The sequence below is a fragment of the Rhinolophus sinicus genome, chromosome 2 (genome assembly GCF_057876585.1).
Source record: "Rhinolophus sinicus isolate RSI-liver-muscle chromosome 2, RSI-T2T, whole genome shotgun sequence".
Classification (NCBI taxonomy): domain Eukaryota; kingdom Metazoa; phylum Chordata; class Mammalia; order Chiroptera; family Rhinolophidae; genus Rhinolophus; species Rhinolophus sinicus.
In genome coordinates, this window is record NC_142502.1 from 62,006,613 (window position 1) to 62,032,479 (window position 25,867).

At 37.4% G+C, this 25,867-nt stretch overlaps 1 protein-coding gene across 1 annotated transcript; it reads left to right on the plus strand.

Annotated features, from left to right (window-relative positions):
• Positions 1 to 2,168: 2,168 nt before the first annotated feature.
• Positions 2,169 to 25,736, plus strand: UBE2J1 (ubiquitin conjugating enzyme E2 J1). Its single transcript, XM_019743281.3, has 8 exons — positions 2,169 to 2,932; positions 9,586 to 9,659; positions 10,908 to 11,039; positions 13,241 to 13,325; positions 13,607 to 13,712; positions 15,845 to 15,974; positions 17,229 to 17,348; positions 22,414 to 25,736. The coding sequence occupies exons 1-8, from the start codon at positions 2,902 to 2,904 to the stop codon at positions 22,690 to 22,692; spliced, it is 957 nt and encodes a 318-aa protein (XP_019598840.2). The 5' UTR covers positions 2,169 to 2,901; the 3' UTR covers positions 22,693 to 25,736.
• Positions 25,737 to 25,867: the final 131 nt, after the last annotated feature.

Sequence of the window (25,867 nt, forward strand, 5' to 3'; positions counted from 1 at the left end):
TCTGATATGCAATTCATATATGAGTAAAACTCTCTTTTAATTTCTTTTGGAACTTCCGTTAACAATAACCTGTGCCACTGACAAGGCTATTGTGAAGAATAAGTGAGTTGATGTATGTGTGGAGGAGGAAGAAATTTTCCTCTACTCTCAAGGTTCTTTTAGCTGGTCTAATAATCAAATCGATTAGCAAGAGAAAATAACTAAATTTAATACATACATAATAGGGGAACCCCACATACATGAGAGACCCCATACGAACTTGCCACGGTGCACTTACATTGGCAGCACTGTACAAACAGCCTGGTAAGATTTCATAACCTTGGTATATCAGTGTCTCACAGCTGTGTTCATATTGACGCGTGGTGGTGTCTTGCTGAGTGGTGTTCATTATTGTTGTTGCGTGTTTTTGTGTGCCGTTGCAAGAATGAGTTTGAAATAGAGCAATGAACAAACGTTAAATTTCTTGTTAAATTTGGCAAGAGTAGAAGTGAAATCAGGGATGTTAGTCCAAGTTTATGGGGATAATGCCATGAAGAAAAAGGCAGTGTACAAATGGATTACAAATGGATTAAACATTATTCTGAGGGAAGAGAATGTGTCACTGATGAAAAGAGGTCAGGGCGGCCAGTGATGAGCAGAATTGATGAAAATAGTTGTCGAACTGTACGTCAAAATCATCTGCTGACTGAGAGAAGCTTAGCAGACCAAGTAAGAATTGATAAACAGAAAAATCTTAACTGAAAATGTTGGCATGAGAAAGGTGTGTGTAAAAATGGTTCCAAAGGAGCTCCCCGATGAACAAAAGCAAAGGAGAGTCGAAGTTTGCCAAGTCCTTTGGAGAGGCAGGACAATGTTTTGGGCTGTGTTATCACTGGTGATGAAACATGGGTGTACCAACATGACCCTGAAACAAAGCGTCAAAGTGCACAATGGAAGTCAGCCAATGATAGATGACCAAAACAGTTCTGTCAGTCCAAACCAAGAGTCAAAACCATGTTGCTAACCTTTTTTGATGTCAGAGGGATTATTCATTATGAATTTGTATCATCTGGACAAATAGTTAACCAAGTTTACTATTTGGAAGTGCTGAAAAGGCTGCGTGAAAAAGTTAGAGGAAAACGATCTGAACTTTTCGCCAACAGTTCTTGGCTCTTGCATCACGACAATGCACCAGCTCACAGGGCACTGTCTGTGAGGAAGTTTTTAGCCAGTAAACAAATAACTGTATTGGAACACCATCCCTGCTCACCTGATCTGGCCTCCAGTGACTTCTTTCTTTACCTGAAGATAAAGGAAATACTGAAAGGAAGACATTTTGATGACATTCAAGACATCAAAGGGAATACGACAACAGCTCTGATGGCCATTCCAGAAAAAGAGTTCTAAAACTACTTTGAAGGGTGGACTAGGCACTGGCATTGGTGCATAGCTTCCCAAGGGGAGTACTTCAAAGGTGACCATAGTGATATTCAGCAATGACATATGTGGCACTTTTTCTAGGATGAGTTGCTAAACTTAATTGTCCCACCTCATAGAGTCAACTTTCTCTTCCAAGTACACAGAAGAAGATATAAAGATACTTCCTTTACAAATGTAAATTTTCCTTACAAAAGCATAACTTCTCTGTTTTCAAATATTCTCCTCTCCTGTGCCTTGTTTCTCCAAATAATCCTTGTGCCAAAGAGGCATATTTTGGGGGTGGATGTTCTGCTATCCTTCAAAACCAAAGTTTTCTATCTTTATATAACAAAATAAAATGTGCCCAACCTGATTAACTGTCTTCATCCCACCTAGCTTTCCTTCCCTCTTCAACCTCCCCACCATTCCAATCCCTCTCTCCTTCTTTTCCTAAATCCTTGTTCCTCTTTTAAAACTTCAGAACCCATAGTCCCCTTTTCCACGATCTCACTCTTTCCACAATGAACCATGAAGTGTGTCCTTTGAGGTTCAACCTTTCATATTTGTATACTTTCCCCCCAATTCAATGTAATTTCTTAGTTTCATTTTTTGACAAGTTTAAAATTTTTTTAAATTCCTCACAATACTTAAACGTGTCTGGCACCTAAGTACATTATCTGGGAAAAAAAATGTTATGAAAATTCGACTCAATTTCCCTTATCATCGGAATTTCCTTTCACTACTTAACTGTTTCCACCCCAAACTACTGAATCTAAAAAAAAGCATTTCGCAGACACCTAGGGGCAGCTCGCAGGTGGCCGGGCTGCAGGACAGCTTTGCAGCGGGAGCCCCGGGCTTCCCCCGGACCGCTCCAGGGCTGGGGTCCGGGACCACACCCGCAGCAGGTAGGGTCAGGTCCGCTTCCAGCCACGCGGAGCCTCGGTACACCCGCAAGTGCCTGGGGACCCCGGAAGGGCCCAGCGGAAGATCGGCCTCCCGGGGTCTGGGGCGAGAGGAAGAGGAGGGCGCCGCCGCTGTTGCAGCCCCGGGAGCGGGCTTCGTGGGGCCACGGCAGCAGCAGAGTGACCGCAGGCTGCGCTGACCCACCTCCACGAAGCGACTGCCACGTCAGACCAACTTCACAAAACCTGGGCGAGGGCGGTGACGCAGGCCCGGCGGCCCGGCGGGGTTGGGCCGGGGGCCAATAGAGAAGGCTGACCTCGAGCCCTGCCGCCCGCTTCAGCGACGCCCCGGCCGGCGCCGGCGCCTGCCAGGCCCTTAGGGAGGCGGGGGATCAGCGGAAAAGGCGGCGCCATCGCGAAGCCCGCGCCTCGCCCGCACCCTCACCACCTGGTCCACAGTCCGGCCCCGGGCTGGGCGGCGTCTGCGGAAGCTCCCTCTGCCTGGCGCAGTCGCCCCGAACCGCTCTGAGACCCGGGCACCAGCGGCGTGGAGAGGAGACGGCGGCGGGTAGGGCGGCCGGAGCCGGGACAGCGACCAGCCATGGAGACGCGCTACAACCTGAAGAGTCCCGGTGAGCAGGGCTGGAGGCGGTGGGCAGCACTGTCAGAGTGGACTGGAGTGACCCTGGACTCCGGGGCCGGCGCTGCGGTCCCCTCGCGTCCGCCGCGCCTCGCGGCTCCATTGCCGGTGTCGCGCTCTACGCGAGACCGCCGCCTGCAGGGCTGGTGCAGGCCGCAGGGCACGGCGGCCGGGCGGGCACAGTCCGCTAAGTCTGGGCACTGGGCAGCGCTCCGCGGCACCCGGGCTCTCCTTTCCCTCCTGTGCATCGCGTAAGCTGGGTTATAAACGCATCCCCAAGAACAGGTGCAAAGGTGATGATGTCCGTGGGTAATAGTTAACAGCCCCTGGCCGGACTGCATCCTGAACGCCGTCGTTATCCCTTCTCTGAAGCTGCCACTGGACTCATTAGCTGCTTGACTCGCCCGCCTTTGAGGATTTAGTTGTTTAAATATCCCATTTGCAGCATTTGGAGCTAATAGAATTACAGACATAAATGAAATGTTCTGTACTAAACCGGTTAGCCAGAGAGCTAAGGAAACTAGTTGAGTCGTGTACTTTAGCACTAACCTGATTTTTTGCCATACTGACTAATCTGACTATATATTATATATATTATGTGTATACTATATATTATATACATAATATATGTGTGTGTATTTTATATATATATACACATATATATGTATATCTATACATATGTATGTATATATATATATATATATATATATATATATATATATATATATTTAGTCATAGAGACTTCTTTTCCTGTATTTAATGTCCCTGTTTCATTCACAGAAGCAGCCCAAACAATCCTAGCCTCAAATTCTTTTCTAGTGCATTATAAAGATGCAGGAAAAGTAATCAGCTCTCAGATGAAGGCAGACTTGAAATGAATCACAGTGTTCTATAAATGGTATTTATTCTATCTGTACCTTGATAAATTTGTCAGGAGGGAGAAACTCCACAGTTTTGTTCTAAATGATAATCCTAAAATATTAGAGATGGTTTGACCAACTCTCGCTGCTTATTTTTTTCTTCCAAAGAAGCAGCTTCTCAGTAGGAATCTTTCCTTATGGAAAGAGTTGACATTGTGAATCTTTGGTTTTTTTTTAAATACTTAAGAATATGCAAAGACTCCAGAAGAGCCTGAGGCTATTGATTGAACAGAGTTTGTTAACTTGAGTGCTGTCAGGCTAAGAAATGTTAAATGAACAAGTATGTAGAATGGGTCATAAAATTTGAGGGGGCCATAAATTCCTGTAAGAATCTGCTAAATGCTATGGTCTATTTAAAAATACATTTATACAATTCAATTTCAGTGGGTTCACAACTTTCCCCCTCCAGCCGATCTCTTAAGAATGCCAGGGGGGAAAAATTAAAGAGAAAGAGAAGGAAAAACTTAACTTTAAGGTTAGATGGTAGAATGGCTAAATTATTTAGATTGTGGTAGATTTAAGTAAAACGGGGGTAAAAATGTATGGTGACTCCTTGGTCACTTGGTACCAAGTTCCTTAGGATACCAGAGATAATGCAAATGTAATAGTACAATTTAGAGTGGAGATTGTCAGGACATTCTTGAATTTTACAGGTTATTATACCTGAGATTATGATAAATGTTTAATATTCTCCAGAATTTTGTATGTTTCTGAAGTATATGACCTACTGCAGGCAGGCTGAGTTTTGGTCAATATGCTTCTAGCTGTAATAAATTGCTTCCTCTTTTTGGTTTCAGTTCCTCAAAGATGGTGTTACTGTTCTAAAACAGAATTTTAAAAAAATCTTTTTTTGTTATTGCGTGGATCATTTTGAGTTCATGGAGAAGGTGAATTAAATGTGATATGGGACTTATTGAAAAGTTAGGAGGCATAGTGAAAATGCTTGCTTTCTTTGTTTTGTTGTTCAGTCCTGTGATATTTTGGGAGTAACGTACATGTAAAAGGAAGTAGTTAAAAACACTGCACAATGTAAGATAAGAGATACAATCCTTTTTCTCTCTATCTCATGTGGAGTTGCCTTAGAGGTATGCATGGGACAATTAAGACAATACAGATAACTGGTTAAGGGTCACTGCTAAGTGGATAGTATATTCGGATAACAGAAGATGAAGACAAATCACATTTGACTTTTGCAATTACAAGAGGTGCTCAAAGTGGTTACCATCAGCTTCCAGACACTTCTGATTATGGCGAACTACTGCTTGAGCAACCTTGACCAAAGTATCCACTTGTATACATTTTTTTGGCACCCCCGGTATAATCAGTCACTATTGTTACCAGGTCAATTAAAACAAAACAAAGCATGATTAGATCACTCCTTAAATTGAGACGTTTTCAGTAGCTTCCTCATGGTTGTGGATAAAGTTCAAAGTAAACCGTTTAGCTTGGCCTACTGGGCTGCTCATGATTCGATCCTTGCCTTCCTCGTCAGCCTCATTTTCTACCACTCCTGTGCTCCTTTGCATTTTCACCAACTGTCCATTTTGCCTGCGTGACTCCCCAGATGGAGCGCTTCTCACCTATGTTTTGGTCCCTGTTGTGTTGGACCCTCTGCTTGGAATGCCTTCCCTTTAATCCATCTGAAATTCCTATTAACTCTTCAAGCTTCTTTAAGGCTCAGTCTTGTTCAACTCCTGCAGGCAGGCTAAGGCAGTCCCTATATTTGTATATACTTCGTCATTGTATTGTGATTGTTCTCATGTCTTTCTCTCTCACTGTGAGTATTTTGAAGGCAAGAAGCAGGTTTTGGTCATTCTTCGATCTCCATTGCTCAGATATTCTCTGAATGTTCTTTTGAATGGATACCTTTCCAGGGTCTTTATGGGCAGAAACGTTAGTCTTTAAACATTTGCTTAAGTGCCTTTACTAAGGGAGCATGACATTGGGTTCAGGTCCTCCATATACCTGCCTCCTGCATTTTACCCATGCTTTAGAGATTGATGATATCAAGATATTTGCTTTCCAAAAGAAATACATCCATGAGAGACAGTCACGTGTAAAAGATCCCCGTAGCTGGAGCTCTGTCTCCAAACCCCGGTGTACGAGCCCAGTGGGCTAGCCTGGGCATGTGCAGAATGCTAATGCCTAGGTCTGTAGAACCTAGAGCTTGGACCCAGAGAGATCACGTGGCTTCCATGAAAAGGAAGAACAAGAGCGGGCATGCAGGAGCTCCCCACCCCCTTCCCTGGCACGTGTCATCTCACCGTGGTAGGAGAATTCCATTAAATAACCTTGCAAAGAGATAAGAGAGGAGCTGACAGGGGAAAAAGTTTTCTCTCTAGCCGTGTGGTAGCAAGAGATGGCATATCAGCAGTGGCAGACCATGATCTTGCCCTAGTTGCCAGTCAGTACTTTGAATCTTGACTATCCCATAGCAGTGGTATTTCTCCTTGGGAGCCAGGAATGCCATGCCATATGGCCAACTACATATGCTCAAGGCCTGATTTTGAGTCAGGGAGAATCACTGAGAGGGCCTTATATCCCAATCCATTTCTGACCCTAATAACTTGTGACCAGGGGAAGAGGGAGAGTTGAAAAGGAAAGGAGACAATGTGAACAAATTATTGACTTCCATTTGACAGACGTAATCATTGAGGCAGAGTAAGATTAGTGACTAGTTCAAGGATTTAGGCTAAGGAATCAGAGCTAGCGTTTTACTGCAGCTCTAATCCTAGAGCCCATGTTCGTTTACACTAAGGCATTCATAATGTATATTATTCCAGAAAAATAAAAAACAGATTATGAAGACATTAGACTAATGTCATCTTCTGTTTGGTTATGTGGCTTTAGTTCTCACATGGTTATGTGCCTCTGTGACCTATGAACTAATAAAATCAACACGTTTAGTTGTTGAACCAATGATTGTTCTTTTAAATTGTTTCTGTAGCATTTCTGACCCTTTCCTATATCTCCAGGTGCTATTGGGTGTTTACTTTTTCTCTTCTATTGAATTGAGCTGAGTGAAGAGGCAGAGAAAATGTGATAAGGGTATGGAATGACAAAATCTGACCTCTTAGGCTTAGTCATTATTCAGCTAGGAATGAGGACGGCAGGAAAACCAATCTCCTTGGCATCTTTGATTGCTGACAGCAGCCAAACTAATTAACTTCCTAACAGCTTTCATGATTTTACTTATATCTAATAATATATTAATTTATAAGAATGATATTTTTATATGCTGCCTTATTCCATGGGCCCCTCAGCTAAAATAGGTGGAAATAGCCCGACGGCCCTTCCATGGTAGCTTCTTCAACCAAAACAGCTGTTACCTGTTTTACATATTGAGGTTCTCACTTTTTCTTTGAACAAAGGATTTTCTCTTATTGTCAAATAAGTTGGAAAACCATTGCCTTTAATCAGATGCTTGAAAAGAGATTTGTTGAGGGAATATAGTAAAATTCAATTCAACTAATATTTGAGTGCTTACTATGTGCAGGAGACTGCAGTGTAGTAGGTTGTTGAGCAGGAAAGACGTGTTAAGTAATTACAAGTGAGATGAATTGTACAACTGCTAAGAGACAGTCTTATGAGGGATTATAGTAAGGGAACTCAACCTAGTATCTAGGGCAGTGGCTTCCAAACCTAACTGAGCATTGTAATAACTTCTAGAGCATTCCTGGTCTCCCCTCCCCTCCCAGAATTCCTCAGGGATTTTTATCTGTCCAGATGGGAATCTCTAGTCACTCCTCTGAGGGTGGACAAGGGAAGGTGTCAGGAACACCTTCCTGAGGAAGTTACTTAAAGGTCTGGTCGGAGCCAGCAGATGATACGGTGGGGGTGGGAGCAGCATTGCAAGCCGAGGAACCAGTTTGTAGGAAGCAAGTCTGGAGTAGAGAGAAGCGGAGTGTGTTCAAGAATTGAACAAAGCCTAATGTTTAGAACTTGAGGTGGAGAGTGTCTCAATATGCAAATGTTTCTAATATAGCGTCTATCATGCTGTTTTGTATTGACTTCCTCCCCCCCAAGACTGGAAGCTTCTTGATAACCAAAACTATATTTTATCTTGGTTGTAACTAGTATGAGCATCTAGTATACTCGTGTGAGCTCAGTGATAATTGATGATCAAGGGAACAAAGTCTCTGCCTACAGGGGCTTAGTGCAGAGAAGGGGATGGAAAAGAATATTAAGACTTACGGAATAGGATAGTCACTTAAGAACTTCATTTTTACCTTCATTTTTACCCCTTGATTAAAATGAAATTTGATACAAAAGTCCTGAATTGTGTGATTGCGTGGGAGCTGCTTCTCAGTTAACCTGTCTCCCCATAACTTTTGACCCTATGCCTCCACACATTTTACTTTTATTGTTTCCTCTGCATCTTCATAGCTACCTTCATAATTCCTACGGTCTGTCGTTCAGATGTCAGTCCCTGACCTCTTTTCAGGCTGGTCTTCAGGTTAGGTACATTCCTGGCTTATAGCACCAATATCAGTTGGTTTTCAGAGTTTTGTGGAGTCTTGGGCTACCTGTTTTGTTTTGTTTTTGTTCTGGCTTTGCTATCCTAAACCAGTACCCTGACTTAAAGCTTGTACCTAAAGCTTGAGATAGGAGGGGCTGGGATCAAAGGATTGCCCTTTGAGAGTCAATAGGGAAGGAAAAAGGGTACAGGTACAGGTAGCATTGTAGATTGTGACAGGCTGCTGAGGGTCATTTATCATGAAAACAGAAGGCTATGCCATTAACTGAAAAGGTGGAAGAGAAGAGAGATAAGTGAGTTAATAGGTATGAGGTAGTGTTAGGGTGCTAGTTGGAGAGTGGGCCAGTGGGCTTACTAGAGAAATATACTCGTAGGAACATTGGGTGGCATTGTGTTCAGTGGCAGTTGTTGATAATAACTACAGTGTCATCAGTGTTCCTGTCTCTGTGACTCTTTTGCCCCCTTCAGTAATGCTCATCTCTTTGGGTATAGACACTAAGAAGATGGAAAGATGAACTAAAGCCCAGAGTGTGGATATAGAAGGAAAATGAATATCGGGATGGGTGGGGTAAAGAAAGTTGTAGGTCAGTGGATTGGAGATTTTAATTAAGATGAAGAATCATTTCAAAAAGGACATCAACTAGGGCTATGGAGATTCAGTGACTTCTGGGGACAGTCCCATTAAATTAATGCAAGTGGGTGTAACGTCTCAAGAGGTTGAAAATATAGGCAGGGGTGACTTCATGAGCATGAGTTCCAGAGGGCACGTTTTTGTTAATATAGCCATTTTAGCAAGGTAGAGTTGGATTGCATGTGTTGGAACCCCAGATCTGTCATTTTCTAGTTGTGTGACCTTGGACAAGTTTCTTTGTCTGGAAAATGGGGATAAAAATAGATCCTGTCTCATAGCGTAGTTTTGAGGATTATATGAGTTAATGTTTGAGTGCAACCACATAGGAAGTATATATAAGTACTTATTAAATAAAAATAGTGTCTTTATGAGACTTCCCTGTATATTTAATATAATGTATGTGTATAACTCTTCTGATGCCTAGCTACCATTTCTTTCCCCTTCCCCTCCAATTATTACTATTATCCCATAATTAAACCATTACTGTATACTCAGTTGAACCAGTCCTCTATACATGTTCTGTTAAAGTAGAAACTTTTTCATTAGGTTTGTAAGTCTGTGCCAATCACTTGGAAAAGTGTATTTGAAATGTCTCTATCTTATGAATTTTATTTTAGCTGTTAAACGTTTAATGAAAGAAGCGGCAGAATTGAAAGATCCAACAGATCATTACCATGCACAGCCTTTAGAGGTTAGTTTCTGTCTCCATCTTCTACATATAGATTTTAATATTTTAAATAAATTCCTTAAAATTGTTTCTTCATTGCTTTGAACCTTACAGATTTGTTTGATTAATATATTTTACTCCCTGTGTTTCCTGAGTACGTACTTCATTAGCCATTCAAAATCAGACATTTTAGAAGAAGCAGATTTCTGATCTCTATAAAATGGGTTTCAGATGCTCAACTGATTTTAGGTCTTGAACATGAGGGAAGCGGGGGAAGTGGAAAGAACCCAATACTCTTTTACAGTTTGGAAGACCTAGCCCCTTGAGTGGTCTCTGCAGCTAGTCTGGGCTTTTTGTACAGACATCTCTCTCTTCAGTCTTCTCATCTATAAAAGGAGGGCCTTTAAATGTACTCAGTCTGGTTTCCATGGTAATAGTGAGAATAAAATATAATAATCTATGTGCAAGTACTTTGCAAATTGTAAAATACTTGTTAACTGTAAGATGATTTTGATAGCATATGTATTAATATTACTGACCATTTATAAATAAGCTCTTAGGTTTCTATGAGGGATAATTTTAAGTTTGTTAAAATAATCCAAATTTATATTAGTTATTTGTTTACACAGTTGACCCTTGAACACGGGCTGGGGCACCAACCTCTGCACAGTTGAAATCTAGGTATACATTTGACTCCCCAAAAACTTAACTACTAATATCCTACTATTGACCAGAAGCCTTCCTGATATCATCAGTAATCAATTAACACATATTTTGTATGTTATATGTATTATATACTGTATTCTTACAATAAAGTAAGCTAGAGAAAAGAAAATGTTATTAAAATCCTAAGGAAGAGAAAATACATTTATAGTACTGTAGTATTTATTGAAAAAAATCTATATATATAAGTGGACCACACATTTAAAACCCATGATGTTCAAGGATCAACTGTATAATAATTATCACTAATTAGTATTCAAGGACTAATTTCTAGCTTAAGTAAACCTATAATCTTATTTATGAACACATAACAACACTCACTTTTAAATATATTTCTTTAAAAAAGATTTCGCTTTTGCGATATGAAAGTTAGATTAAATAGCTTTTATCTGTAACTTTTAAACTTGAGACATTTTGTGCATTAGAAACTGTTCTATCAATAATATAAAACGTTTAATTTTTCTCACCCAATAATATTTCTAATAATTGATAAAAATGATCAAACATTTTAATGTTATTGGTTCCTTGTTGGTTATTGTTTTTGTTCAGGATAACCTTTTTGAGTGGCACTTCACAGTTAGAGGGCCCCCAGATTCTGATTTTGATGGAGGAGTTTATCATGGACGAATAGTACTGCCACCAGAATATCCCATGAAACCACCAAGCATTATTCTCCTAACGGTAAGAATTCTTGGCTTTTTGGAATGCTTGTGATTTAACTTGTCATGGTGGCTACCAACTATGGTCAACATACTGATTTACATTAAGAAATAAAGTGGGACATGTTATAATTTTGCCTTTGGGAACCAGGCATGGTACTATAATTTTTTTCCCCAGAAAATAATTTATAGGAATGATTGATGCTAAGGAGTGTATAATTAGCATAGTGTGGTGGTTAGAATTCCGTGAATTAATGTGTGCACTCTAGGCACAGTCTCTGGCACATGGTAAGTATTCAGTAAAGGGTAGTTGACGTTATTGTACCTCTTTCTTAATCACATCATTCCTTCAACTTCTCACTTTTCTTACACTCTGTTCTTCATTTTCCTCATTTTTATGTACAGCTCTTAGAATAAGAAGTGACATAGACTCCTCAGTAAATATTAGCTATAGTACTACTATTTATGTTTTAGAATTTCTCTCTGTTTTTACGTGTGTTTATCTCCATGTGAAGGAAAACTATTGATCCAGTTTTCTCTTTCCTAGGACATGTTCCATCAGTAACTTCCTCTCTTATTGTTAAGCTTTCCTTTCCTCATTTCCTTTAATTTACAAGTGTTTGTAATTATCCCCAACCTTGAGAAAAGCAAAAATAAAACACAAAAACCTTTCTGTATCTCTGCTTACCACTTTCTGCTGCTGTCCCGTTTTTCTCTTTGATAACCTTCAAGGCTCCTTACTCTGGTTTGGCCTGCTGCAGTCTGGTTTCCACACATGCTCACCACATAAATCTCAAAGACCAGTTGGAGAAATCCCACTGCCTCTGCTCAGTCTTCATTCCATTTGCATCTAGGTTACACATCTGACACTCATGGGGTAGCAAATGGTGAAACAAAAGGCATTCACCAATAAATGCCAAATTAATGCTGCTTTTACCTATATTTGGTGTAGCAGAAAGAGCGTTCGTGTTAGAGCCACTAGACCTGGATTCTGGCCAGTGCTATTTCCATTACACCACGCACAGGTTACATAATCTCTTTGAAGTTTAGTTTTCTCATCTGTCAAGAGTTGTGTATGGTAAATATAATCACACTATAAAGTTCCTCACATGTAGAAGCTGCTGAGCAAATATTAGGTGATGTTTAGAATTGTTAAGCTGGCAGTAGGGCTAGAGCAGGGTCCTGGAGGGACCCTACTGTGTTAGGAGTCACATCTTTTAGTTGCTGGAGCCTGGGGAGAGCCAAGTGGTCCAGGGGGAGGGGCCGGTGCACGGGATAAACTGGTGGGGGAGAGTTGGGCAGCAGCCATTCACCAACAAGTACAGAAATATTTTAAGAGTTAATCAATGGTATGGTCATATTTTGCACAGTGGCTGATTTTCACTATTTGCTCTTTCTGGTTCACGTCCTCTCTTTTGAAAACTTTCCTCTCTCTCCAACCTTCATTTAACAAATATTGATTAAACACATGTCATTCAGTCTATGGGTGTGGCAAAGAGTAAGCCCAATTATCTGCCCATGTGAAGCTTATATTCTAACTTTGTGCTGCTTCTTCCTTACTCTTCCCCTAAGTATGGATGTTTTACAAGTTCATACTTCAACTGTTTTCTCTTATTTCTCTGAAATAGCTTCAATGATCACCTCTGCAAAGTGAAGCACCAAAAATGAGTATCTTCTTTTGACATCAGCTGGTCTATATTTCTACCTGCCTGCTGGACATCATCTTCTACCAAGAAAATAAATAGATTCATGTCCCAAACTGAAATCATTATCACTGATCTTCCTCCTCTGTGTTCCTATCTTATAAAATTGCATCATCCTTCTGAAAATCACTCCCACCTCTGAACCTTCCTCACAGATAGCTAGTTAGGTGATACCAAGTCCTTAGCTTATAGCCTAGTCTCTGCATGTCTTCTTTTTTAGATCTGTTGCAGAGCCTAGCACTGAGGAGGACATCAGGCATCTTATATGTCAATTACTGAGATTTCAGTTGTGTAACTCAGTTTCAAAAAGGTTCAACAACTTCTAAAAACAGCTTTTATTATTCATTGAGAATCCAACAAATATTTGTGGAGTGTTTATAAGAGGCCAAAAATCTATGTCCCCTTAGAGATTGCATTCTTTTAAAATTATCTTCCAAAATTATTCGTATGTAAAATATATACTTATGAAATATAAACTATTAAACACATATAACTTTTAAATGCCTTATTTATTCCTAAGGCTAATGGACGATTTGAAGTAGGCAAGAAAATCTGTTTGAGCATCTCAGGACATCATCCTGAAACTTGGCAGCCTTCATGGAGTAGTGAGTATTAATTTAAAGTGAATATAAATCTTATATAACTTTAGTCAATTCATAATTATGAAGTCTAATACCCTCTTGAGATTGAAGCTGTTTTCGATAAATAATTTGATATTGAATAAATAATAAAAATGTTTTCCCTTATTTAGAATTTGGTCCTTGTTTTACTACAACCCTCCTACCTGTACCTCTTCAGTGAAAGCCTGAGTCTTTTTTTCTCTTTCCAGAGTAAACCCAGTTGCTTTTACAAAGCAATTTAGATTGATGTTTACTTTTTATTTCAGTAAGAACAGCATTATTAGCCATCATTGGGTTTATGCCAACAAAAGGAGAGGGAGCCATAGGTTCTCTAGATTACACACCTGAGGAAAGAAGAGCACTTGCCAAAAAGTAAGTTTTGCATTTCATTCTTTGTTAAGATCCAAATACTATTCTGGATAATGACTATTAGGAGATAGGCTCTGTCTCTTACTTCTTGAGTTGCCTTGACTACAGGACCTAGTCTTAGTTTTGCTATTTTAGAAATTCAGTTGTACCATTTTTATCCAGGGGTGACTAGAGTCTAAAGAATTGATTTCATGCTATCTAGTTTTGGAAAGTAGTTGATAAGAATCAACCTACAGTGGGAGATAATCTTCTTTTAGAAAACATTACTGGTCATTGGTCTCCACTTGGGCAGTTTTACAGATGAAAAAGAACTAGAACAATTATTTATATGTTGCTTTCCACAAGATGAAAAACTCCTTGAGGGCAAGGAGGGAACCCACTTATCCATCTTTGTATCTGCAGTATCTGACTCATAGCACGTGCTCAATAAATGATCTGGAGTAAAGGAAAGGAGATTTTCTTTTAAAAATTTGTGGTTTCCTAATGTTATTGCCTTCTCAGTATTTTCCAGGTGCATTCTGTCTATATAATCCAGATTAGTCATTAGATTCAGCGTATCTTCTCCTTTGAGTAGTGAGTGCTAAGATAAATTCTTGATTTTGATCACTTTCCTGTTCTGGACTCAGCCGCCTACCACCCTTCATATTATATGAATTAAATTAGGCCATCTACAGATGTTTGTTAAATCAAATAAATTTTAGTGTCTGTAAGATTTGGTAGATTCCCTGGTTTCATTAACAGCTTTTCTTTTAAACCTTATTCCCAAGTTCTGAGGATATACCTTACTTGCAGCTACTATTCACAAATTATAATATGTACTTTGAATACACAGCATTTGTTTTGATTGTTATATTGGCTTTCTATCTTGATACTTTTATTCAGTCCATTTCATGTACAAGTGAAAAAATAAATAAAAGAAAGAACTTGTGTTTTTTTTGTTTGTTTTTTTTTGTTCTAGAATCTCAATGTATGAGGTTCTAGGTTCTTAGTTTGTATTTATTCTAGGTTCTTAGTCTGTGTTAGAGGCTTTTTAAAAACCTGATTTTGTATTTAATTATGGTAGCTTACTATCTTTGTGGATAAACTAGTATATTCAAACTAAATATTCTTTAAGTTTCATCTGACTTCTCAGTTAACAGTGGATACATTTTAAAAGCAGATAATTTAGATACAACTGATTATCAGAAGGATATAGATAGCAATGTTGCTTCTGGTGAAACAAAAAATATTCATCAATAAATACTTAAATACTACTTTTACATACATTTTGTTTATATGAAGATACTTAATACATTTAAATAGCATGTCCTTCAAGACCGAGGCTTTTATTATGTTGAACTAGAAGTACAATAAACAATTTTTTTAAAAGGTCAGGAATTTAGCAATATACATTTTCACATATTATACGTTATTTACTTTCAGTCATACAAATCCTCAGCACTCTTGTGAGCTTTAGGGCACTTTAGGCTATTTTGGAACTCAAAGGAGAAAATGAAAACGTGGAAAAACAAATAAATCTTAGGAAAGTCTAGTCAACAGATTATCTTATCTACTTAATATAATTAGTGATAAATTTCAGAGTGTTTGGATTTTCCACGAATATTCTGTCTTTCCAATTGTACTGCTATTTAGATGAATAGGATTTGTGAGTTTTTTTCCCCCTGGAAATATCTGTAAATTCTATTTTTAATTGGCTTCTTTGCTGTTTTATATGTTCCTGCTAAAAATATTTGAGCTTTATAATGGACTGTTTTCACAGGCTTAACATAGGCTCATTATGTATGACCTTGAGGACAGTGTAGTTAGATAGTTTATATATTTTGTCATATGAATCTAAAGCTTATTTTTCTTTAGATAGTATATTGGGGAAATAATGGAATCGAAACTCGGATTTTATTTTTAATTTTTGATTTAAAAAATTGAGATATAATTGGCATGAATTTTTTATACCAACCTAACTTGTGTATTTATCTCAGAATAATTATTGCCATAATTGTCTAATATACATGTAGATGAATGTGATATGGAATTATCCTGTATCCCTTTAAAGTTAGTCATTCATTATTCGAATGTCTTGAATTAAATAACATTCAAGTATTTGGTTTATACCCATCAAAAACATTATTTCCTACCAGATCGCAAGATTTCTGTTGTGAGGGATGCGGCTGCGCCATGAAGGATGTCCTGCTGCCTTTAAAATCTGGAAGTGATTCGAGCAAGGCTGACCAAGAAGCCAAGGAACTGGCTAGACAAATTAGTTTTAAGGTACTCTAAACTGATAAATAAATTCTAATTATGTAGCCCTTTTACTTTCAAATTCTGGATAGAAAATAAAGCAATATAGTTCTGTTGCCATAAGGTTTTTACAAACAATTTTTAAATTACAAACTAATTATATACATTCACAAAGGCATTATTTAGCATAGTGGTTAATAGCTTGGACTCTAGTATACAATGCCAGGGTTCAAACCCCAACATTGCTGCTTATTAGTACTAGGACATCAGATATATTACTTAACCACTTTGTGCCTTTTTCTCATCTGTAAATGATAACAGTACTTATCTTTTAGGATTCTTATGAGGATTATGTGAGTTTAATAATATGCAAATGTATTGCAGTTTGAACTGTCCCTGGTGCTTAATAAGTTTGAACTATTATAGAAAATATAGATAAGCAATAAGAAAATCACAATCATGTATGAGCCCATCCGCAAGAAATGACTGCTGCTAACATTTTGGCATATCTTCCTTATATCTTTTTTTCTGCATACATTTTACCCAAGCATATAATTACTTCTGGAATTTAATTAGCTCCATAAAAGTCAGCCTGCATTAAGCAACGTGTTACCTCTTACCTCTTCTTTACCTCTCTACATCCTGTCTGTCCTCCCAGGGTCCAGTTCTTGGGAGAAATTTTTTCCTTATATTTTATTGTGCCTGAAAGAGGAGGTACTTACTATAATAAATGTTAATTATTTTCTTCCTTCTGAGGATTCCTATTGTACATAAAATCATTTCTCTGAAAATCTTAGGGCCAGATATGTTTTGTACATCAGAATTCTAGATTTTAGAAAACATCAAATGTATACCATATATTAGCACCTGTAGTGGGATCTGGGCCAGTACCCCATAATCAAATCCATTAATAATATTTTATCAGCAAACCTAGGAATACTTACAGTAATATAGAATAAAGACTGTTAATAGCCTCATATGTCAAGCTTTGCCTGAAAATTACAAAAAGCTTTAGATTTTAGAGATTTGGGAATTGTGTATTGTGAATGTTGGGTGTTAGTTTTGTCCCTCACCAAGTAACATCTTGAGAACAGGAATTATCTGTGCATCTTCCTGTAATAGCTCGCGTAGTGTTGGACACGAGTGCTCAGTGCTTAACTGATTAATATTGATATTAAAGGAGCAATTAAAATAAATCTAAGAGAGGGGATTTAGTAGTAGGTTGTAGGTTATTCTGTATATTTCCTCTTGTAACTCCGCTCTTGGATGTACCTTTTTTTACAGGCAGAAGTCAATTCATCTGGAAAGACTATCACTGATTCGGACTTAAACCACTCTTTTTCACTAAACGATTTACAGGACAATATACCTACAACATTCCAGGGTGCTACGGCCAGTACATCGGTATGGTTCTTGTCTTTTACATATATGTATGTCTATATCGTTATTTACATTAGGAGGAGGAGATCCCTAAATGAAATATCGGAATGTTTTGGTTCTCCTAACAGTTGGATTCTAGCCCAACTCTCCCTCTAATGAATGTTAACTGAAGCAAGTTATTCATATTTTCTGGGCCTTCTTTTTTGTTAAATGGGGCTGGACTAAATAATTTTTAGGTCCTATTATCCCTAATTCTATGATTTCTCTGAAAAGTTAGTTTCAAAATAGTGCTACAGTCTAAATAAAATATACATACATTAGCCACTTTCTAAATAGACCCTCTATCTTCGGCCATCTTGTTAAGTTGCATTAAGGCACTGACTTAATAAAGGCCTGGAGCCAAAGATTTGCCTTAAACCTGCTCTGTCCAATGTGGTAGATACTAGCCACATGTAGCTATCAAAATTTATATTTAAATTATTCAGAATTTAGTTAAATTAAAAATTCAGTTACTCAGTCACCCCTGGCTACATTTCAAGTGATTCACAGCCACCTGTGGCTAATGGCTTCCATGTTGGGCAGCTCAGATAACGACCATGACCATCATCACAAAAGGTTCTGTTGCCCAGAGCTGCCGTGCACGTATGTCCAATAAGTAATTATTGAATGAAAGACTGAATGAACGCCATGGCTGTTGTTAGTTGTGCCCTGATCTGTTGTCCAAATATTGGTGGGCCTAGGTCATCAGAGAGACTGATTACGAAAACGTGACTGAATTGTTGTTAAATAATTAGGATTATGGGGGAAAACATTGACTTTCTGTATATAAAAAATGAACTATCTTTTGGGGTCTTTTTGGTAACAGATTGTTTGGTTGAGTAACCATGTCTCTCCCTGCCCCCTCCAGTTTATAGAGGATTTTAAAGGGTCAGGAAAATTGGAATAGAAGCTGGGCAAATACAGATTTGCCTTTTACTCAGGAATAATTTATTGTAAAGTGGCACTGAATAGTCTTGAGTGGCTCTCTTCTATTTAGAGAGTGAGCTGGCAGAGAAGTTGATTGGGGAAAGCAGGGGAGAAGGTGCTCTGAAGGAGGTACTTGGAGGACTGGAGATGGAGTTAAAAGAAAAAAGTACATGTTGAGAGTTAAATTGTTTTTACATAATCTCTGTGTAATTTTATGAGTTGTAGCGGAATATAATGAATTCATTTTAGTCAGTGTATGTATTAACTTTTCACCTTTAAAATTCTAGTCGTTTCTTTCATAAATAGTTGTTTTAGAAATAGAACCTCCTTATTATAGAGAGGTGGGAGGTAATTTTTTTTTCACCAGTAAGGACTCTCTCCTAATATTTGTGATGTACATAAATTTGTCTTTAGTCTATTTTTAATCTGTGTAAAGTCTCCCTGTTGCATATTCCAGTTATACTTATTCCAGTTGTAATTTATTTTATAATTAACTGTTGTCTATCTCACTTCCTAGAATGTAAGTTCCTTGTGGATCAGTACGTGGCATAGTGCCTTGTCTATAGTAGGGGGTCAGTACATTTTTGTTGATTGAACAAGTGAATCTTAAGATTAGCACTAGGAATATAGTTGAAGAAATCAAGAAGTTTAAGTAAATTAGATAGCGCAAACAATAATGTTATTAGAATAGTGTTTTTTTCATTTTGATTTTAAAGTACATAAAACTTAGAATTCTTTCACAGATACCAATTCTGGTTAAAACACCGACAAGCAATAAATTGTCTACAATTGCGAGTTAAACTTTACAAATCTCAGAGTGTGATTATATAATTTGATTACTATGGAGGTAACTGAAACCTGGTTTTGGCTAGGGGTGGCTGCTTTACATTCAAGTGCAATATAAATTTACTGAGATGTTATACATCATATCCCAGATAAGCTGTTTTTTTAGCTTTGTGGGGGCGAGAGATTGGCCAAAATCTAAATACAGCAGATAACATTAGGCCATCTGTTGCTTGTTGATGCAGAATTTTTAGCTATGTAGAAAGGGGAAAAATACTGGTGGTAGTTTTCTGTTCTTTCAGTCTATCAGATTTTTTTCCCTCTTCCAGAGATTGAGGTTCTGAATAAGCCATTCCGTTTTGTATTAAAAAGCAAACACAAAAGCCCCTCACAGATGTTGGTTATTCCAGATTACTATAGAAAAATTAATATGTGACTCATTTGCAACTGTTACTTTTTAAAAAATATTTAAATTAAAGTACAAACATCCCATACATCCACCTTTCCAGAAATGATCGCTTCATCTTAGTTAAGGAAATGGCAGTTATTGTTACTTAAGTCTTCATTTCATGATATATGTGTTTGGACAAGTTTAGGCAAACAGCAAAGATTAGAAGTCCTACCATCAAACTTAAAGCGTTTTGAAAATGCTAAAGCCAGCCTGATTCTCCATCTGGCAGTTCAATATGAACTGCTAAAATTTAGTCCAGTTAGTCCTTCAACTCCAAATAATCTAGGTTCCTCAGGGTCTATACCTTGGGGTCATTATAGTTTTCCCTTGATGTGATTGTTTTCAATAGGAAAAATTTTTGAATTTTATAATATCACAGCACTAGGTTTTAATCAATAATATATTATCCAAAAGTTATCAGAAATATAGAACCTAATTAAAGCAGTATATCTATATAAATATTTCCATTAAGTGCATGTACTAAAATATCATCTAAAGTCAATGTTTAAGGGATTGTTGTTCTAACTATTAATATAATAATCACACTAATAAAGATCTGAAAATCTGTCCTAAATACTATCATGAATTTTTTTAACCTAAATCCAGTGCCTCCAAATGAATATATTAATAGTAACAATATTAATAACTAACATTTAGTAAGTAATTGTGTCCTTTATATAATTATTTTTATATGCATAATTATGTAAAATTTATGTAATTATTCTTTTTAACGCTCACAATTACTAAATTGGATATTAGCCTGGTTGTACAGATGTGTGAGCTGAATCTTAGGTTTAATAACTTGTTTCGGGATCACTCGTTTACAAAGTGGCAAAGCCACCCTAGTAATGATCCCTGTTTTAGTAAGGCTTTCTGTTTTAGTCAGGTATAGAGACAGGATAGTGTTCTCCCCTCAAACCAATAGAAAAAATAACATGTATAAAATAAAAGCTTTATGCTGAGTCTTTTATGCTAGTTACTGGATTGATAGGCCCATCAGGTTTTTTTTATTTCCCTTAAGACCCCATTTCCCTTTATAAGACTTGAGTACTTTTGCTCTATCAGATACTTTTATCTTGGCCGAGCAATTGAAGGAATGGGAGATTTCAAATGGAATGTTGCTTTATTGGCTGGTATAACTCAGTTAAACTCAGTGAGTATTTATTAAGTCACTATATGATGCTGTGACAATATGACACATAAAATGCTGCAGCTTTGGTGTGTTTTCTTTCTTCAATGATCAGATTGTTCCTGGGAGTCCCAGGTATAGAAGAAATCCAAGTTCATGCAATTCTAATTTATATCAGCACTAACTTATTTTTAACTCAGTGTCAATAGTTCTTTTTTACTGCTGTATCATGGGTCACTACTTTTGAGTGCTTCCAAAGGATACCATGTTTCCCCGAAAATAAGACCTAGCCGGACCATCAGCTCCAATGCATCTTGTGGAGCAAAAATTAATATACAACCTGGTATTATTTTATTATAAGACCAGGTCTTATGTAATATAAGACTGGGTATAATATAATATTATATAATTTATAATATAATATAATACTGGGTATAATATAATATAATACCATATATTAATTTTTGCTCCAAAAGACGCATTAGAGCTGATGGTCTGGCTAGGTCTTATTTTCAGGGAAAGACGGTAGTTTTAAGAAATTGAAATTATTTATGCCTTTTAATGCTGAAATGAATGTCAGATTTAAAATGTAATTTTTTCTGCAGGTAACTTAGATAAGCAGTTTTTTTCCCTAATGTTTATAGCTGTTGCTGCCACAAAGCCCATTCTCTTACCTTTTTAAAAAGGTATTTGAATTACATTATTCGATTCTTTATTCTTCTTAATATTTAAAGTTTTCTCTAATAGAAAGTATTTAAAATGTTTTATATTTGCTCAATTTTTAAAGTTATTCTGAACAAAACTTTTTTTTAAATAAAGTGTTTTGGCACTAATATAATCAGTATAAATTTGCTTTCAATAAAAGAATTAAAGGCCATTGGGTTATTATGGCTAGAATTAAAGTATCTATATAAATAAAATGGAATTCATATTTTATAGTGCTTTCTTCCCTATAGAGTGTAAGTTTTTTAATCACTCGGCACTACATTGTGGTTATGCTTTGAAAGCAGTCACTAAAGGATAGAAAGTCGACATCCAGTGCCTTATGGGGAGCAACTCCTGTGCAGAAGTGCAGGGTAGGTATCGAGTCTTCCACAGCTACCTCCTAATTTTTCTCAGCACAGACCCAGGGATCTCTTGACATCACGTAAAGTAACACAGTTCAAACACACAGTAAAGGGTCCTTCTGGACTTGTATTTAATTCAGTTGATAAGAATTGTGAGAAGGGATAAGCCTGGTTTGCTGTGAAGAACATATGGTTTGAAATTATTTCCTATGCTCTGTGATGAAAGGCATAGGAAGCATGTTGACGTAGTAAGATAATATTGAAGGAAACGTTGTTCCTGAGAGGCACACTGGTGCATTTAGAAGAGCAAATTTTTGTCAGAAAGTGGAAATCAAATAGCTTCCTTCCTTGACTCTCCTGAAAAAAGCGGGGTGCCCAGACACTGAGCAGATTCTATTGGGATTGCAGCTGAGGGAGAGCAGAAAGTCATCGATGGAGAATATGGGTAAACTCTGTCCTGTCCTTATTTGTTGCTGGTAAATTCCTCCTCCACCTGGTGAGTACTCAGAATAAGTTGTGTTGTTGGTTTACTCAGAAGGGTGAGTTATTAGTCTCAGCATTCAGATAATTCTTGGTAGTTTTGCCCTTCGTCATATTTAGTGCTCTGAGATTCTTTGTATTTTTTAATAGATTACAGGTATACGTACAAGTTGTCTTTGCCAATTTCAAACAAAATTTCTTAAAATTTCCTAGTACGGAGTCCCAAACCCCGCGGGAGCGTCCCTTCAACAACCTGTCCAACCTGTAGCTAAGAATACCTCCATGAGTCCTCGACAGCGCAGGGCCCAGCAGCAGAGTCAGAGAAGGTCATCTGCTTCACCAGATGTAATCCAGGGCCATCCGCCAAGAGACAACCAGACTGATCATGGCGGATCTGCTGTACTGATTGTCATCTTGACTTTGGCATTGGCAGCTCTCATATTCCGACGGATATATCTCGCCAATGAGTACATATTTGACTTTGAGTTATAAGATTGTTTTTTGTCTTAAGAGCTGTGACTCAACTGCTTCATTAAACATTCTGCATTGGGTATAATCTAAGAATTGTTTACAAAAAAATTATTTTGTATTTGCCCTTCATTCCTTTTTTTGATCCTTATAAATTCAGTATAAATATAGCCAGACGGTCAGACTGTGTCCTGCTTAGTTTAAGGGACTGGAAGTCAAGTCCCTTGTCTCACTATATGACCTGCTTCAAGGGAAATCACTTGTTTCTCATGCCTCAGATTCTTTTATGTAAATTTGTGATACTTTTCTGTATAGCCCTTTTAAATTTTTGGATAAAAGATGGTGTTTGAAGTTTCAGTGAGTATTAGTAGTTACTCAGTATCGTTTATTGAGTACTCTGTGTCTACTTATGTAGAATGATACAAGGATAAGTGTTGAAAAGGGAAAGTAAAACCCCTCTAATAGCTTACTCAAAATGTTATTCGTAGGAAACATACTGGGATTACCCATTCTGTGACATATTTTGTGTCCTAAACATTCTTCAATGAAAGTTAACTATTTCAGTGAAACATGTATGAGGAAATGAGATTACATCTTGGTTATAGGATGTTACTTGAAGAGAGAATAATGCTTTGTAACCACTTTGATATGCCATTCCCCTATCCTCTTCAATGTGCACATAAGATTTTAAAAAAAGAAAGAACAATCCTCCATAGAGCTTTGTTCCTTAAGGAAGGAAGGAAAGGCCCAAGCTAGGAAATCACTTGATTTTATTCCATAAGTTAAGTGGAAGGATCTTAAGATTTCAATGTTTGGTCTACTTTGAATTGTATGTCTTTTGAGATGTATATATGCCTAGCTTTGTAATCACTGTAAATTTAATTCTTCTGGAATATTCATAATGTTGAAATATTTCATGTACCATTTTAATAGAAAAGCTCAGGGTCCAAGCAACAGTAATAGAAATTAGAAAAACCTTTCTTGGAATTGTCCACCTAATCAAAGCCCAAGAAATAAATTTCAATGCAAAATCAATATATAACTTAGTGCTAGCTAGCTCCACAAACTCTAGTAGAGATTTTTACCATCATAATGCCTGGTGAGAACATATAATCACAGAAAAACTGCCTTCAGCATGTTCAGTAGCATTATTGAAGACACTCTTGAGAGTGTTGTTAATGATGATTTAATTTTTAAATACAGGCAGTCCCTCGCTTTCAAACAGGTTATGCTCTAAAAGTGTATTTGTAAGTTAATTTTTTTACAACGCTATGTTGTAAATAATGTTTAGGTTCTAGAACAGTCAACAAAAGTTAATCCATAATGTATCTTGAATATTTTGGGGGATGGTATCCATAAAGTCCTTATATGGTTTTAACTAACTTAAACTATGGACAAGATAGAAACAATTCGTAAAATGATTTTAAAGGCAGATTTGATTTTCACTCCTACTATGGGACTTTGGTTGTATTAACTATCAGACACAATTTCTGTGTTCATCTGATAGCCAGTTGTCCGTTATGTCTGCATCTAAAATAAAAACATATTGTATACTATTATATAATATATAGTTGTCTTAAATTTTGATAAATTGGCATTTGAAAAGTATTTACAGATTGTTTCTGTTATATCTACCTATAGCTGAAGTTGGTAAAGTGTAAAAAAGCCCAAGGACTTTATGAAGACCTCATATGTCCGGAAAATTATAGGTTACCATTGTATAACTTTATTGCCATGAGAAAATTCTGAAGTCTTGATTTGGAACATAAGGTGTTAGAAATACTGGTTCAATGATCAGTGCCCTAGCAAGAGGCCACTGACCCTGGAAAACCAGGTAATATTATCACCTGAGAAGAGGAAGTCCCTGTGCTCTTAACTTATGCTGAGATTAATCTTGTGCCAGAAACAGTCTTCTCTCCCCTTCCTTAGTCACACTCAAGCTTCTGAATCTGTGTCATCTTGTATGATGTTTCCATGTGGTGTACCTATACTTTCAAATTAATTAAGCCAAGAAGATTTTGCATTGTACAAATCCTTCTTTCTGATTTGCCTCTCTTCCCTCACCCAACACTGACAGGCCACTTTCTTGTTTGTGTTGGGATTTTTTTTTTTTTTTAACACCTGATAGCATCTGAAAGGGGCATAGTTTTTGCTCCTTGCCTTTCAGCTAACATGTTACTTAAAAACCCTTAAATTGTTAATCTGACCCCCATTGTGGAGTTAATAAGCAAAATTGATCTTTGGGGCTGTTCTTACTCAAACCCCAATCCACCGTTGGGCCTCTTCAGAAAACTATTATTTGTAAAGCCCCACTTTAACCCCTTAATTATAGCATAAGGTCACAACTGGATGTATGATCTGCCAGGTAAAGGCTTAGGACTCCTTCTTTCCCCAATCCTCAGATTTAGGTAACTCAGTGACTTTTTCTTTGGCCAATATAACACATGCCCACACACCAAGGTAGTTAAAGTAGCATGCTTGAAAAAAATATGTCTGTTTCACCTGTAACTGTTTAAGCAATTGAAACCTATAAAATTTTATGTATTGTGGGGCTTTATGTAGCACTTTACATTTTCATGCTGCTTATTGTTTTTATTCTACTGAAATAAATTAATTTCATCAAAATTCTCAACTAATTTTTAAGAAAACCTTTAAAAAGTGTTTATTATTTTGACTATGGAAATACAAAATTTACTATTTCAGGAGAATAAGAAATCTTTTTGTTATTTTTAGCTATGAATAAACTTTCTGGTATTTGGAGACCTCCCATTTTTATAGACCATAATCAGTAAACAAGCAAACCTCACATATTTGGACTTACTTGAGCAGAAACCTAGGCAGAAGTACTGAAAAGCCTATTTTGTTTTATTACTTGCAAGTACGTATATGAAAGGTGAATGCTTTTAGTGAACCTGACTTTTAACAAAGAATAATGTGTGCATTAATGTGTACTATGAAAGCCTTTGTGGGAGGCTGTGCATTGCTCAAAAGCTGTTTGGAACGCCTCTTTAACAGTTGCCTTCAGAACTAGATTGAGATGCTCAATAAAACCAGTGACTTTATTCATACCTTGCTCTGACCAAAGGTTGTATTCTTTATGTCATTCGGTCTTACCTCCTATCCACTCTACGTCCTTGAATAATCTCTCACATCTTTCCATTCTCTTCATGCGCACTGCCGCTACCCTATGTAGCCATCA

What these genes read in the sequence shown, in the direction of transcription:
- UBE2J1 (XM_019743281.3), top strand. Translation starts at nt 2,902, where the DNA reads ATGGAGACGCGCTACAACCTGAAGAGTCCCG. An exon ending in CAAGCATTATTCTCCTAACG is followed by an intron (nt 11,040 to 13,240) that starts GTAAGAATTCTT and finishes TTTATTCCTAAG; the next exon opens with GCTAATGGACGATTTGAAGT. An exon ending in TTGGCAGCCTTCATGGAGTA is followed by an intron (nt 13,326 to 13,606) that starts GTGAGTATTAAT and finishes TTTTTATTTCAG; the next exon opens with TAAGAACAGCATTATTAGCC.